This window comes from Citrus sinensis, chromosome 9 (assembly GCF_022201045.2).
Source record: "Citrus sinensis cultivar Valencia sweet orange chromosome 9, DVS_A1.0, whole genome shotgun sequence".
NCBI lineage: Eukaryota > Viridiplantae > Streptophyta > Magnoliopsida > Sapindales > Rutaceae > Citrus > Citrus sinensis.
The window spans coordinates 2,560,713-2,576,267 of record NC_068564.1 but is presented as its reverse complement, the minus strand read 5'-3'; the positions used below and the strand labels follow the sequence as shown (position 1 = coordinate 2,576,267).

General features: G+C 33.8%; 4 protein-coding genes across 13 annotated transcripts; 1 reads left to right on the top strand and 3 right to left on the bottom strand.

Annotated features, from left to right (window-relative positions):
• Positions 1–1,452: 1,452 nt before the first annotated feature.
• LOC102626656 (hypothetical protein) lies at positions 1,453–3,413 on the bottom strand. Of its 2 annotated transcripts, none has more exons than XM_006490292.4 (3): positions 2,939–3,413; positions 2,470–2,561; positions 1,453–1,741 (listed from the first exon to the last, which is right to left on the bottom strand). In XM_006490292.4, the coding sequence occupies exons 1-3, from the start codon at positions 3,156–3,158 to the stop codon at positions 1,730–1,732; spliced, it is 324 nt and encodes a 107-aa protein (XP_006490355.1). In that variant the 5' UTR covers positions 3,159–3,413; the 3' UTR covers positions 1,453–1,729. The 2 variants fall into 2 exon arrangements, with proteins under 2 accessions (XP_006490355.1, XP_006490354.1); XM_006490291.4 differs by having other exon boundaries at positions 1,453–1,753; positions 2,939–3,407.
• Positions 3,414–6,313: 2,900 nt separating this feature from the next.
• Positions 6,314–9,494, top strand: LOC102627120 (uncharacterized). 2 transcript variants are annotated; one of them, XR_371981.4, is made up of 2 exons: positions 6,314–8,263; positions 8,878–9,494. XR_371981.4 is itself a non-coding variant. In XM_006490293.4 (2 exons), the coding sequence occupies exons 1-2, from the start codon at positions 8,052–8,054 to the stop codon at positions 9,345–9,347; spliced, it is 663 nt and encodes a 220-aa protein (XP_006490356.1). In that variant the 5' UTR covers positions 7,602–8,051; the 3' UTR covers positions 9,348–9,494. The 2 variants fall into 2 exon arrangements, 1 of the variants encoding a protein (XP_006490356.1); XM_006490293.4 differs by having other exon boundaries at positions 7,602–8,263; positions 8,897–9,494.
• A 238-nt stretch (positions 9,495–9,732) lies between these two features.
• LOC102627506 (hypothetical protein) lies at positions 9,733–10,940 on the bottom strand. Its single transcript, XM_006490294.4, has one exon. It carries the CDS (start codon positions 10,503–10,505, stop codon positions 9,891–9,893), a length of 615 nt encoding a protein of 204 aa, XP_006490357.1. The 5' UTR covers positions 10,506–10,940; the 3' UTR covers positions 9,733–9,890.
• A 139-nt stretch (positions 10,941–11,079) lies between these two features.
• LOC102627802 (protein phosphatase inhibitor 2) lies at positions 11,080–15,048 on the bottom strand. 8 transcript variants are annotated; one of them, XM_006490298.4, is made up of 6 exons: positions 14,903–14,986; positions 14,347–14,406; positions 13,693–13,757; positions 12,339–12,451; positions 11,844–12,026; positions 11,080–11,481 (listed from the first exon to the last, which is right to left on the bottom strand). In XM_006490298.4, exons 3-6 carry the CDS (start codon positions 13,695–13,697, stop codon positions 11,231–11,233), a joined length of 552 nt encoding a protein of 183 aa, XP_006490361.1. In that variant the 5' UTR covers positions 13,698–13,757; positions 14,347–14,406; positions 14,903–14,986; the 3' UTR covers positions 11,080–11,230. The 8 variants fall into 8 exon arrangements, with proteins under 8 accessions (XP_006490361.1, XP_006490360.1, XP_006490359.1 ...); XM_006490297.4 differs by lacking the exon at positions 14,903–14,986 and adding an exon at positions 14,774–14,859; XM_006490296.4 differs by lacking the exon at positions 14,347–14,406 and having other exon boundaries at positions 14,903–15,048.
• Positions 15,049–15,555: the final 507 nt, after the last annotated feature.

The window sequence follows — 15,555 nt, the reverse complement described above, 5'->3', positions numbered from 1 at the left end:
TTTACAAATATCCTTCATTTTCTTTTCTCCCCATTCTGCCCACTTACCCCGACGGTATTTGCATGCAGTAGTCACATGCATTGCTGCTATCTAGGAGATATTAAAAGGGCAATTGGGTCAGCAAAATTTGTATGGTAAGATATATTAAGCTGTCAGCTCCTATCATTAAAGTCTAAAAGATAAGGTTTGGCAAAGAGATCAAGACTGAAATATGATATCCATCTATCTTTATCTGCAATATTCCAAAACCATACTCTTTTCGCCATCCAACCTTTGCGATCTTTTAATATACAGAACTTGTAAAATATCTTCAATGAACGAATAAGCAGCTGGCAAAAGCATGTTCATATAGCCTATAAATCAAGAATTGTGTTTTAATCATAATCACATGGGATGCCAGCTAATTACACAAAGCAACTGCTTTATGTCATTTACATGCGTAACATGCTCACGCAAGGCCTTGTCTAAAGGTCATATTTTTTTATTTTTTTATCTGAAATTTAAATAAATTTAAATTTTATTGAAGTCTGAATAGGTTTGTATATAAATATCTTAATGAAATATTTATTTTTCTTTTTTAGACGTCTAAATATAAATGCTAAGTTTTTTGTTTTGGGAATAAAAAATATCTAAAATTTGATATTTTGACATTTATGTCCTTTGTAGGTAGGACATATGATTGTTATAGATTTCGTTAGTTAAATAATTAGAAATTATAGTTGAAAAAAATAATTACAAAGTACATATCCAAAATATTTATGTTCGTGGGGATCAACTAATTTTATTGGTAAAATCTATTGTTTTGAAAATAAGAGGTTTGGAATTTAAACCCCACCCACATAGGTAAGGAGGGAATTGAATTGGAAAGTATTATTCTCCTAATAATTTATTCAACATTTATATAACATATGTACATTAGTTAACATATATAATGTTAATGATACTATTTGCCTGTACATGTATATTACCTATATTTTGTTTGATCATATAACCAAAAATGAAATCAATGAATCATTTATCTTAAAATAATATAAAAATGATAACCATTGCTCAAAATACAAAAAAAAAAAATTATACATTTTATTATGATTGTTAAATTGTTTAAAAGATAAAAAATGTGAGAGGAATTATAGCTATTCTGCCATGATAAGGCAAACGGCTACAACCTGCTAAGAGTATTGTCTTCAACCCATACGTAAATTGATCAAATGCACGCGTAAGAACTGATGATGTTGGTGTTGTAGTGTAAAATAATATATCTGTCAGGGGCAGTTTTGAGAGTAAAAAATTATTTTTTATTCAGACTTTTTTCTATTAAGATAAAAATCAGTAATTTTAACTTGTTTCATTTAGAGATAAATGCCTTATAATCAGACATAATTTTTATAAAAAAAAAAAAACAATTAAAACTCTTAAAATGCCTGATAAAAAAGTAAACTTAAAAACTTCTAATAAAAAACAAACAAGCTCCAAATCATTTAATGGATATCAACTTTTGAGTACATAGTCATGCTAATTAATTAGCAAATTTCACTGCAAAATACGTACACTACATTACCAGATGGTCCAGATCAACTACACCAAACTTAAAAGAAAAAAAAAAAAAGGAAAACAAAAAGAATGATAATAAATTTATTACATGATTAAAAACCCTAATACAAAGAAGAATCTTCATCTCATTCGGCAGGTGGACGCAGCAGGAGGGTCACTTTCGTCTTTATAACCTCTTCTACTTTTCAATCTGCGGGACCACCTGTATATATATAAGTCTTCAGTGTTTTCATAAATATATCCAGAGTCAACAAAAGTAGAAAATGATAATTAAAAAAGTCATCTTTACCATGCAACGAATTTAATGTTACGCCACCCCCTTTCAAAATTTTTTAATGACTGTTTTAATTATCACATACATTATATATAACCCAAAAATTAAAAAAAAATGATGAGAAAGTAATTGAGTTTATAACAAGAAACTTGTAAAATTTAATAAAAAAAAAATTTGTGACAGTATCATTTGGACCCCTCGTATGATAGATCGTGCCGGGGAAATAATTGTACTTTTTTTTAATGCTAAATAGAGAGAAAGCTGAGAGAAAATCGGGAGAAGTAGTGAAGAAAAGGATAGAGAGAGAGAGAAAGTTGAGAGACATAGTGAAGAAAATGATAGAGAGAGAATGAGTGGGTAGAGAGAGAAGGTAAATTCCTGCGGATATATATATATATTTTTTAAATATATACATATATATTTGAATTCTATCGAGAGTTTAGATGCATATATTTTTAGTACACTTAAAACATTGATTGAACAAAAACTTGAAATCAAGATCAGAGGGTAAAAATCAAGCTACAAGTATTTGTAAAGGGTGACCACATTTGCCTTAATGCGCCTTTGATCCTCACCCAAGAATGCATTCCATAGTAATTGTGTATTTTACGGCAAATTAAATTTATGATATTTGTGTATCAAACCTGATCTTCTGATGAAGTGTAGGGCCGATTTGAGCGTCTTCTTCTAGTCAGTCTCTTGTCAGCTCTGCTGTCCATTCCAGTTTTATTACCAGCTGCCCATAACCAAAAATCTAAAATGAGAATAATGTAATAATAATATAAAATGACTAAGAAAAAAAAAAAAAGAGAGTTAAAAAGATAACAATAAAGCGAATGAAGACACAAAAAAGAACAATAAAAAAAGGGGTTACATGGCACACAAATATCTTGAGGCATATTCGTGATTTTTCACGTTCAGTAGGTCCTGTTTGGACGGCAAGTTTACTTACCGGTTTCAGGTTTAAGTTGATTTCAATGTTCAGGTATTTGACCAAAAGAATGTTTTATGTAAATTAAAGGTCTAAAACAATGCAAGTATTTGATACCTGAAGAGCGCGAAATAAACTCGCAACCCATCGAATGAATGAATCAATATAATATATTATGATACCTGAAGAGCGCGAGGTGGTGGCTTGCTTTTTGGTTGGGTGAGTATTCAAATCTAGGGTTGAGTCAGAGGTATCAGGCAAGTAACGGTCGAGACGGGGAAGACGACGCTTGTTGTCAAGCATTTTATGAACAAACGCGGCCTCCATTGCGTTCAAGTAGTGCAAGTGCTTCTCGTTCGTCCACGGCCCCGAAAAGCTGCTGCTTCTACTTGCTGTGTCCATTAATATCAAATATTAATATCAATATTAATATTGTTTCGCAGGGGGGATATTACCACCTTGTTTGGGGTCTGGTCTGGTTATTCGCCTGAAAACTGCTTTTACTTTTTGTTTGGAAGTGCTTTTGAAGCAAATAAAAATAGCTTTGGTCTTTGTTGGATTGATGATCTATGTTGGTGGTTCGATCGAGGACTTTATATACACAGAGGTTTCCCCCCAGAGAGCTCGTGGTTGGCAACTTGGCTTCTCTTCTCTTTCTTTCTTTTTATTTTATTTTATTTTATTTTTTTATTTAGAATGGCTTCTCTTTCTTTAAGTTCTGCCAAAGTACTTGAGAGGAGAGAGTTTGAACCATACTCGCTTCATTCATTTTTTTAATTATTTAATTTTAAATAATATTTTACCGAGAATAAAGAAAAAAAGATACTCATTATATAGTGTCAAGTTCTGTATTTTTGACATTTATAAATGCTGTCCTGCAATTGGAATTTTATTAATAGTTATTCCACTTTGTAAGTTCCATAACAGCGAATGAATTTAGATTTAATATATTATTGAGAGTTGAGTTAGACCTTTTAAAAAATTTATGTCATGTGGTGATAATTTAATTTTATACACACGCGTGTTTATTCAATAATCATTAATAACAACTTTATATTTTTTTAAAATATAATTTTCGATATTCATAAAGTGTAAATTGATCATGATGATACAAGTTTATAAATAAAGATAATAACTAATCAGAGTTATAAATATTTTCTAAAAAAAATATTTTCTATAAAACTATAAACTTGAATGAAAATATTATTAGTTGAATGATCGTCTTACAAAATAATAATAAAAAAATTAAATGTGTCATGTATTGTTTTCTTTTTGACGATAATATTACTCAAATAATAAAAGATTCAAAATTATCATTTTACGTTATAAAAATTTTAAATAAATTTAAGTATTGAATGCAATTAATTATTTTTTGTATTTTAATACGTACATCAATAGAAACCGACTCTTTATTTGTAATATTGGATATTATCAAATGAAAATATGCTGAAAAAATTTTAAAAAATAAGTATATTTAAGAATGATGGGCTATTTTAACTTATCTTTTTACTTAAAATTTTAATAAATTTTTGTAATTCTCAATATTGATAATTTGGTACGACAGTGCAAGTGACACGTGGGAGTGGCAAGCAAGCGTTGGCCCCATATGCACTTTTATAATCTGAAAGAACTATTCGCGTAGCCTTAAAGCGAGTAGGAAAATTTAAACGTACGCGCGCGGGTAGATTTCTGGTGAAAAGAAAGTGAAAATATCTCCGGCACCAATCGAGAACTGGAAGATATTTTTGTGGTATATTCATTTATTATATTATATAATTAAAACAAAATAACCGGAAAAGGAAAAGTAAAAATATTTTTAAAAAAAAAAATCTTGAGGGGGGTTTGATCCCGAGTGATGAGATGCTGACCGCTATCTAGATTCCGGATGTGAGATGCCGCTGGGTTTTGATTTTTTTTATTTTTCTCTGTTGGCGTTTCGTAATGACCTTTTATCCTTATCCATTGCGAGGGAATGTTACAGATGTAATCTTTCTAGTGGCTATAATCATAAGAGGTCAAAATAAATAAATAAATAAATAAAAAGGACCAATGCATGCAAATTTTTATCTGAAAGCTGGATGTCGATTTTGCACTTTGTTAGCCCGACTTTCCTTCATTCCAGCCCCTCTTGCAGGGCAGAGCTAGTATAAGGCTAGAGGGTGCCGTGGCTCCCGTAGAAATTTAAAAAATATTAATTTTTTTTTTAAAGTGAAAAATTAGTGTAAAATATTTATATTAACCCCTGTAGAATTATAATTTTACATATATAACAACAAAAAAATTAAAATTTTAAATTTGACCCCTGTGGAATTTTTCCCCTAACTCCGCCCATGCCCTCTTGGCAGGTAAATTGATTACTCAAAACACTCTAAAATAGGAATGGGTAAAAATGTCCAAACAGAAATAAAATGCGTTTTGGTTCGTGGATTACAAGTTTAAGATCATCTCATTCAAATACAACAATTGGTGGTTTGGGTTGTTTAAACTTTCTTGAATCAATCGAGTTTGGTTCGAATAACACCAAGAAGTAAGTAAGCATTGTATCCAAATTCTTTTATTACCACTTTGGGGATGTCGAAACTTTCATCAAAAGGAAGTAATTATCTTGCGGGTGGTATGTCTTTTGTCCGTTAAACTTGACTAATGTTAAGGAGTAACGAGATGTTACAAAAGTTGATAATTAGTAAAAGCGTAAACATTATAGGACCTGTTCATGTAGGTTACAGTCACGAATTAGGATGTTCTTTAGATCATCTAAAGTCTTACGAACTTTTAGAGTAACGACATTTCCACTATTTTGGGCGTGTAACTGTAACTTTTAGGAGAAGAACCATTGTGTAGATGATAAAAAACTCCAGGTCGGTCCTATCCATTCTTCCTGGTTTTGGTCCAGTCCTCTCGCATGAGCGTCTGGACAAGGGTTTAGTAAAAAAAGTTCGGGCCAGACCCAAACCCTATATTTTTTTTAAAAAAAATTATGAATCAGAATAATAAATTTAAATTTGAAACATAAAAATAGAAAGCTTGAATCCTTAATTTATATATTAATAATGAATCAAAATATTTAAAATTATAATATTAAAATCTCTTTTAAGTATTAATTAATTAAGAGAGTCCGTGAATTAGAGAATTCAGTACAAAAATTTAAATCTATAAAATTTTGTTTGCTTTATTTTCTTTAGTTATTATTTTATTTTTGAAATATTTATTTTCTTTAATTCATTGTTGATTATAACAACTGATTATTATTAACTCATTTCGAGTTTACAACAATTTTAAATTTTTTTTAAAAACAAGCAAATGCTCAAGCTTGGCCCAAGCCCAGCCCAAGCCCGCAATTGGCCCAACTCAAGCCCAACCCTTACACTTTTACTTTAATGGACTTGGGCATGGGCTTGAAAAAGCCTATTCCAAACCCTTAAATTGATAACCCTAAATAATTGTACAAAGTAGGTGCACATATTAAAAAACAGTCATTGCTAAAATATTGTTGTAAAATGATACTTGCAAATTGTTTTATGCACAAAATATTATTTTCCCTAGTTTTTATTGATTTTGCGCCCCATTTCTATTAGTAATAGTACTGCTGATGCCAAAATTTTGAACATGCGACCACAAAAATTTGATAAACATTCATGATTTTATATTGTTGTGAGGAACACATTAAAATACATATAAAAATTTATACAACTCAAATTATACTCCACATTAAGAATACAAATAATTTAGTAAGAGAAATACATAAAGAGAATAATGAAAGATGAGGTTAAGATCTTCACCAGACAACAAGTCAACCTCAAAATCAAGTGACAGTGCCTATAAAACAAACACAATTAGAGTTGCTAGTGGTGTTCAATGATGAAATAATCTAACGCTCAAGTTTGAGAGAGTGAAATTTAGAAAGGAAAAAGAGATAGGAAGACAAAAGATTGTCCATCCCTTTACCTTCAACTTCTCCTCTATTTATAGGCAAATGGAGAAAGAAGAGTTATACCCACTTAGTACGCGCATCATTTAGGCACTGGTTTCTTCTTCCACGTACACACATCATTAGGGCATTATATGTTTGATTAATTAAATAACCACGCTTACTTGCTCTTTAGTGGCACATCAACTAGTCACTTTACTCTTGTTTCAAGACCTCGATCCCACGCCAACTAACATTACACCCTATTTGCCAAACACTGACTCTAGATCTAATGACTTGCATTTAGCTTAGAAACGAATGTTGATAGGCATTTAATGTGGGTAATCGAAATGCTTCTTTAGTCATATGTCAAGATGAAATCTCATATTTGTAATGACGAAGTAGTGCCGAGATGACACCTTTGTATAACTAGGTGGATTGCTCTTAATGCATTGGTGCTGAGTTGACACCTTTATGGCAATTAGGTGGCCCCAACAAAGTGTGTTGCACTTACGCTTAGTGTTGAAGTGACATATTTGTGGCAACAAGGCAGTGCTAAGGTGACATCTTCGTGGCAATAAAGTGACGGTAACAATGTGTATTGCTCATACGCTTGGTGTCAAGGCGATACCTTCTTGGTAAATGACAGTGCCAATAAGGTGTGTTTCTCCTAATGCAGTGGTACTAAGATGACATCTTCGTGGGAAGGAGGCAACGCTAATAAGGTAAGTTGCTCCTACAATTGGTGTCGAGGTGACACTTCATGACAACAAAGTGACACCAACAAGACACGTTGCTCTTACGTTTGGTGCCAAGGTGACACATTCGTGGCAACAAAACAATGCCAACGAGGTGCTTTGCTCTTACGCTTGATGCGAAGGTGACATTTTTGAGGCAACAAGGCGGCGCCAACAAAGCGTGTTATTTCTACACTTGGTACCGAGGTAACACTTTTGTGGGTAAAGAGGTGATGCGAACAAGACACTTTGCTCCTACGCTTGGTGCCGAGGTGACACCTTTATGACAACGAGGTAGTGCTATAAATCAAGTGGCTTTACTCCTACTCTTGGTGTCAAGATGACACCTTACTTAAATTAGAGGTGGGCAGAATTGAACTGAAACCCAAAAATATCAGTTCTGTTTATTTTTTCGATTTCATATTGGTATTTTTTAAGTTGAAAAACGAAATAAATAAATATCGAAGCAAACTGAATGGTTCGATTTAGTTTTCGGATCAAAAGTTATAAAACCCAAACCAAACTGATATCAATTGCATTTATTTATAAATGCGCATGCACGCATACACACACTGACAAGTGCTAGCTGAATCGCAATTCAGTTCACATAACTGAACCCTAACTCCCTAAGTTCCTAACTTTTGCTGGTTGATGCGGTGCTGCCAAGTGCCAATTGCCGAATCTTCACTGCCACAAACTCGCAGTGTCGCTGCCAATCATGACCTTTGCTTCACCACAACTACTGCGACCATGACCTTTGTTCGTTCAGGTTTGACATCCATCTTATTATCTCCAGTCTACTATTGTTGTCACTGCCACTACCGCTGGCCTTGCCCCTACCGTTTCCAATTTGTTGCTACCAGGTAATCTAACTTGCTTTCTTGTGTTAATATGTGTGTGTGTTGCTTGGAATTAGTTTTCTTTTCCTTTAAAAACTAAAATTGAATCGAAAAAACTGAAACCGAACATAATCGAACTCTCGATTCTAGTATGGTTTTTATTTTCCTTAAAAATCAATAAGTTTTTTTTTTGAATTTGTGACCCGAACCGAATTAAAAATTTCGGTTTATCCTGATATCGAACTGAATCGATGCCCATCCCTAACTTAAATTTTGTGGGACAATCCTCTTTCTTGATGACGATTTGAAGATATTGTATTACATACCTAGACATCTGCCCTTTCTCAATGCATTTCTTTGAACAAAGACTCTGTTTTTTCCTCTTTCCCTTTTCGAATGGTAAATATTTCTCAGTACATGGAGTGTAAATCAAACCCATGTTTGAATTGAAATTGATAACCTATCTTAGAGTTATATTTATTTACCATCACTCTATTTTGTTTTGCTAAGTGTCAACAAGTACAAGATAAAGATTTAACTACTATTATATTTTCATTTATTAATTTTCAATCATTTTTCTCGTGAAAAGCTAAAATCATGAATGGATTCTGATCCAAAATTATTATATGCATTTGCAGTTGAAAAATCAATTATTAGAAAACGTTATGTGCACTTGACTGAAGAGATGATGAAACAAAACCCAAATATAAGCACCTACATGGCTTCTTCGCCCAACAAGCGTCAGGATATAGTGCCTGAAGAAGTACCAAAACCAGGTGCAAAAGTAGCGTCAGCAGCTATCAAAGAGTGGGGGTCAGCCCAAATCAAAGACGACACACCTTGTATTCTGTACAACCTCATGTGTACAGATGCCCGGCGCAGATTATCAGCTAACCAACCTCCTCGATCTCTCACCGTCTGTGATGTTATACCTTCAGGGCTGCTATTGAGGCGGCACTGTGCTGAGGCCCGAGAGGCTGAGAGTTGCCAAGGACATTGCTATAAACAATGCAGGCTCCTGTGTGCTTGCCGTCTGATGCGATATCACAGCAGCCATCACATTCCAGACAAGCAATTTTTTAATTTTTTTTTGAATTCTCCAGACTAGCAATTTTGGTGATGGCGTAACCGCATATAAGTGCTACAGATGTTGGTGCTGACCACGATTTGTCAATTGAAAGTCCAATAATTCAGATTGTTTGTGCCAAGCAGAGCACAAACGCTAACTCAGTACATGCAATTAAAGGACTCTTAAGGGATCGAAGTGGGCTTGTTTATCACAACTACAACTCATATTATATAATACCATATCTTATATTTATAAATCATACTATTATCAAAGACTAGTTAAAAGACTGCTTCCATCCAATTATACATTATAATTAAGAAATTAATTACCCCACAATACGTACGTTTGTGGGGGAGAGCAGCAGCCCTGACCACCCGCCAAAGGCAGAGTGGCCTCACAGGGTTAGTAAATCCAAAACAAACCATTATTCGTTCTTAATCCCGTTAATTAAAGAGGAAAGACATTACCATCGGAGTCTTTGAGTTTCAGAAACCAACAGAAGTGTACACAAAGGACAAGACTACTACACAACTATAGTTTGTTAAAGTTGGATAAGACATTTTTTTGCCACACATTGATTTTTCATTCAAGATTGGTATGGCGAGACCGAACAGCTTCAGGGCTCTGTCCCAAGGCCTCACCAAGCTTATACACCACCATCTCAAACAACACAAACATGGCTCCTTCATACACACTTCCCATCGGCATCAACGGCCTAGATTTCTCTTTCCCTTGTTCATCGTCATCATCCGCCATGGTCTGCGCTGGCACATAAGCCACAACACTAGCATGCTTCACGCTGGACCCGCTTTCTGGCTGAGCTGTCAGCAGCAACACTCTGGCGCCATACGATCGTGCCCTCGAGCATATGGCATCCACGGTGGAGAATCCTCCGGGCCCAGCGGAGGCGATAAGGAGGTCGTTAGAGGAGATTGGGGGAGTGGTCATGTCGAAAACCAAGTGGGTTGAGATTCCGAGGTGGGCTAAGCGCATGCAGAGTGCTTTTAGCATGAGACCCTCACGGCCAACTCCGTAGAGGAAAACGCTGCCCTTTTGGGTTGCTGTGTTGGTGAGCTCGGCCACCATGATATCTAACGGTGGTGGGTGTGGCGCTGTGGGTTTGGAGAAGATTGAGGCTATTTGGTTACAGATTTGAGAAGCTAGACTCGACATTGAAGACGAGTTTTCAGAGGCCATCGACACTAGACTCTTTCTGTCTTTGTGTTGGGCCGGTTGGCTTTCAGGGTTTAATTTATTATATAGAGATGTAAGGCTCTATCCACCACGCGTGGCTGATGTGTGAGATTGTGGAATGGTTGTGGAGTTACTGTTGACTTAATTGTGTTTTTTCTGAAACGTCAGAACAAAATGAAGCATACCACCCATTCAACAACAAACCCAACAAAGGATCCAGACTTTCAAAACTTATGCTCCAAGGGCTCTCTGGTGAAACAAGCAGCTATGATATAAATGACAAATTACATCAAAAACGACCATCCCATGCAATTTTGCCCACATCAGCCCGACACTAGGGAAGCTGAGGATAGTTAGCTCAGTGGTAGATCGTTTTCTTGGTGAAACAAACAATCATTAACATTATAAATGAGAAAATACATCATAAAGATCACCCCCCAAAATTGAGCCCTCACCAGCATGAAACTCCCCGAACTAAGGCAGGTATTGCAGCCAAAACCTTGATGTTAACATTGTTTATTTGGTAAAGAACATGCACGCAGAGGCGGATGACTTGTCAAAAAAAAAAAAAAAAACAGAACGAGAAAATGAAAAAACCATTTCCAAGCAAAGTACAAGAAACACAGAATGGGAGTCACGTACTTGTTTTGTACACATACAAAGAAACTACAGTAAGCACCATGTCAAAATAGTCAGCGTCACATCTTAAATTGGAATTGTCTGAGTTATTATGCTCCATTGGCTGGAGGTTCAGATTGGGGGGTGGCGGTGTCTCTCTCGATGTCTATACACTTCACACCAGCGCTTAAAGATGAAGATGAATCACATATCCCATCATTTGCCTTCCCATTACCATTATCTTCATCTTCTTCCTCAAGTACAGAGCCTTCACGCAGGAGTTCTTTCACTCTCAGAAACTCATCATAGTGTGCTTTTCTGTGCTCTCTAAAAGAAACAGAACCCCTATCCATTTCCGAATCTGAAACAACAAAAGAAAGGATCTGTCAACCACACCTCACAAACAAGAGTGGCTAATATAATTAAGGCATTACCCAACAAAGAATTAATTCAAAAAACCAAACTAAAACTAGAAGCCAAATGCAACAATATCATCTTTATCTTCATTTAAGTAATTTCAGAAGATTAATCTCAAAATGCTTGTCTTTTAGCTTGTCCCTTCGTTTATTAACATAAAGGAGTTCCTTATTGTAAAATTACTCTCTCTCTCTCTCTCTCTAGACACACACACACACACAACACAGTCATCAAAAGCAATTACAAAAATGTTCAATATGCTGAAGAAAAAACTAAATTTAAATAGGAAAAACTAAAATGGAAAACCTTCATCTTCTTCTTCCATGGGATCTGCTTCGTCCTCAGAAGATGTCCAGCCAGATTTCCCTGTAGTTTTCCCACTTGAAGAAGCCACATCATTCAAAGCTGTCCTCAACTCTTCAGCATTCATACCATCAGCAATGGCGTCAACACACTGATCAAAGCTACCTTGTCTAGGAGAGGTATAATCTGTTATTGTTAAAAAATATCAAATGGCACTGGTCAGGAATATACCTCTTCATTGCTAAACAGCTCAAAAGGAGGGCTGACAATGTAATATCCCTTTATCTTTATCAAACACCCCAAATATTACCCAGCACCAGGTAATGGTAACAATAGTTTTAGCCCAACTTAGAAGTAACAACTCCACAATTCCAATTTCCATCCTAGTCAATAAGCATTTTAGCATATAGGCATCCACTAACTACGATAAAATATCTAAAAATACACATCGTTTGTATGGCTTCTGCAGAAGTGAAAACAAAATTGAGATCAACATACCATCATCATCAATCATTGGGTGATACGGTGTCTTGGGTTCAGTAATTTTCTGCCTTACAGGTTTATTTGCTTCAATTTCCCCAAGATTATCTTCATCCCACCTCACACGCCCCCTGTTAATCCAATAAACTTCAGACATTTGATTTTGCATAGTCTGATACGATGGTTAACCAAAAATAATATCTTACACAAGCAAACAGTGGGAAACCTTGTGGTGAGAGGAAGAAAGAATAAAAGCAACAGAAAACAAATTACCATCGTTTACTGACAGCTATTAAAACCTTTTTGCACTTAGCAAAATCTAATTTGAATGCAAGAATTTCACAACTTTTGAATTTGTCCGTGTGAGATGTCAAATTTTAAAAACAGAACAGTATAATGCCAAAGTTCAAAAGTAATGAGATTAAAGGACCAATTGGAAAAGGACAGGCAGGGGTTTGCAAAGTATTTATCTGAAACAATAGAAACGGTGGTCTTACCTCGAAAAGGAATATATATATATATAAAACGGTATAAGATATTCTAAAGGCCTTAAATAATTACAACATTAATTTTTCTGTAATACTAAAAAATTCCAATTGCGTAAGGTTCTGTTCGTTATAACTTTCCAAATAGAGTTTATTTAAGTAGAGCTTTTGTTAGTAGAGCCTTTACAAGTAGAGATTTTACCCAAAAACTTTTAGTTGTTTGGTTATCAATGAGAGTTTTTATTACAAATTATAAAATTACTTCAATAGGCAAGTTTTTTAAAGTTGTGTTATGAAAAGAATGAAATAAGATTGTCAAATATGTAAATGATATTTAAGATATTTTAACATTTAAAAAAAGCTTTTCAATCTCTACTCCCAAAAGCTCAAAATTTCAGCTTTTGCTAGTAGAGGCAAAATAGCTTATTTAATCTTTAAAAGCTCTACTAAAAGACAGCCAAACAATAATAAAAATTTTGATAAGAGCTTATGGAATTAAATAAGTACTTATGACCATTAGATAAGCTATACCAAGCAGGCACTAAGCAAGCAAGGTTCTCTTTACATTAAATATACCAAAAATACCTAAACTAAGCCAACCATGTAATTCCCAATTTGCACAATTTCCCTCAAGACATCTTTATGATATCAAATCTTCACAACTTTGACCAGATTGCATATATAACTACTTTACTAAAAGACATGATGTGAAGTACAGGCATTGCAGCTAATGTATGATGATGGTCATCAAGGAACCCAACATAATGCATTAACTACAGTCATTCTCTTCAAATTGTAAAATAATAACAAAAATAGTCCGCATTCATCCTAAACCAAAAAATTTAAAAGAAAGGAAAATGTTATGTTAAAAAGTTTGCATAAATTACTTCATTTCACAAGACAAGTTATCTTCTTCAACACAGAGAGCAAGCCAGGCAATCACTCAATCGACCTGATATCAAGGAAAAAACAAACGAAAGCACTTGTTAAAATTTTGATGCCAAGTAAAAAGTACTTGCGCTATCTGGTAGAAGAGATATAAAACAATAGACTAACAAATTCTACATATCCATTAATATCACTGTTCTTGTAGGCCAGGGGACAAGATGACTAAATATGCATAGCTGCAATCCGTTTCTCAGCCAACAATATTGACGGGTTAAATGCTCTTTCTACAAGATGAGAATGATGAATAAGACTCTCTGAAATCCTAAATATGCATAGCTGCCATCGATTTCTCAACCAACAATATTGAAGGGTAAAATGCTCTTTCTAACACCCAAAAGAAACAGTTTCAGTCGATTAACATTATACAAGACAAGAGAAAAAATGAACTGAGCAAGCACATTTAAAAGTCATAATGGTGTAATGTCAGCATGTGATGAACAATGAAGACAAATTACATACTAATGGTAACTTGAGTAAAAGGTAAAAATAGAGAGGCAACAAGAAAAAGAAAAAATTCAGATATTTTCCGGCGAATTGGAGTTATAGCTACTACATAAAGCTTTAACAACGGAATATGAAACGACTATACATACAATGTCAACATAACTTTTCAGCCTTCATTTGTTCAAATTGCATCTCGATGCTCTTGATACCTGAATTAGTATATGAAACTTCAACCTCTAAATCTAAGCTTGTATGAATTTTGAAAAAAAATAATTAAATGCACTAAGAAGACGAATCCACTATTTAATGAGATCATGATAAAGAAACTTACCAAAATCAAGGAAAAATAGTAATTAAAAATAAATTTTATCCATAAAATACTTGTTAAAACCTAAATTTGAAGCTAGGATAATTAATATATATATAGCAAGAATCAGGCACAGTAATCTATAGCTCATGAATCGAGACATATATGAAACTAATCAAACTAATTCAAGCCACGGATCATTAAATTCTGAAATAAACTGCATGTATCTTACAAAATAGGAGAAATATCAGATAAAAACGGATCCTTACGAGTCTGTTTGTCAACCGAGAAAATGCAGGAAAATAAAAATTGTTAAAGGAAAATGAAATTTAGAAAAAGAAAGAAAGAAAAAAAAAGGAAAGAAAGATAATAATGATTTGAATGGGAGAAACTTTTACCAGTAAAACGTCCTTGGGGAAGTTTTTATTCCGCGTGTGCTCCCCGTTTTCTATTATCAGGTAATATTGACCTATTTTTTATTTCCAATAATGCCCTTGTCGGTCGAAACAATATGTTTTGGCGGTTTAATTAAATCGGACAGCAAGGGTGGGCTATCATCTATCCATCTGCAGTGGAATGACCGCAAATTTCCGTTGATTTGACTTCTTTCGTCCTTTCAACTACTCTGTAAGTTCCTGGATAAATTTGCAGAGAATGTCAAAGAATTAGCGTCCGTTTTGGAATTGTCTTTGAGAAGTTGAGAAATGTTTTTTAAAATTATAAATTAGTATTTAGAAAATTTTAAAAAAAATTATTTTTAGTAAAATCGCTATAAGTTTTAAAAAATAAGAAAAGAGTAATTTCGTAGAAATCTTGATATATGTTATAAAAGTTTGAAATTATTCTTATTGATTTATAAATAAAATCATTAAAGAGATTGTTATTATTACTAATTATATTGAGGTAATAGAATAAAAAATAAAATAAATAATATAAAATATTTATTTTAGTTATTAATTATTATATATACACAATAAAAATATTATATATATGTGTTTATAAATATATAAATAAATTTTATTTAATTTAGTTATTTATATTTTTACAGTAG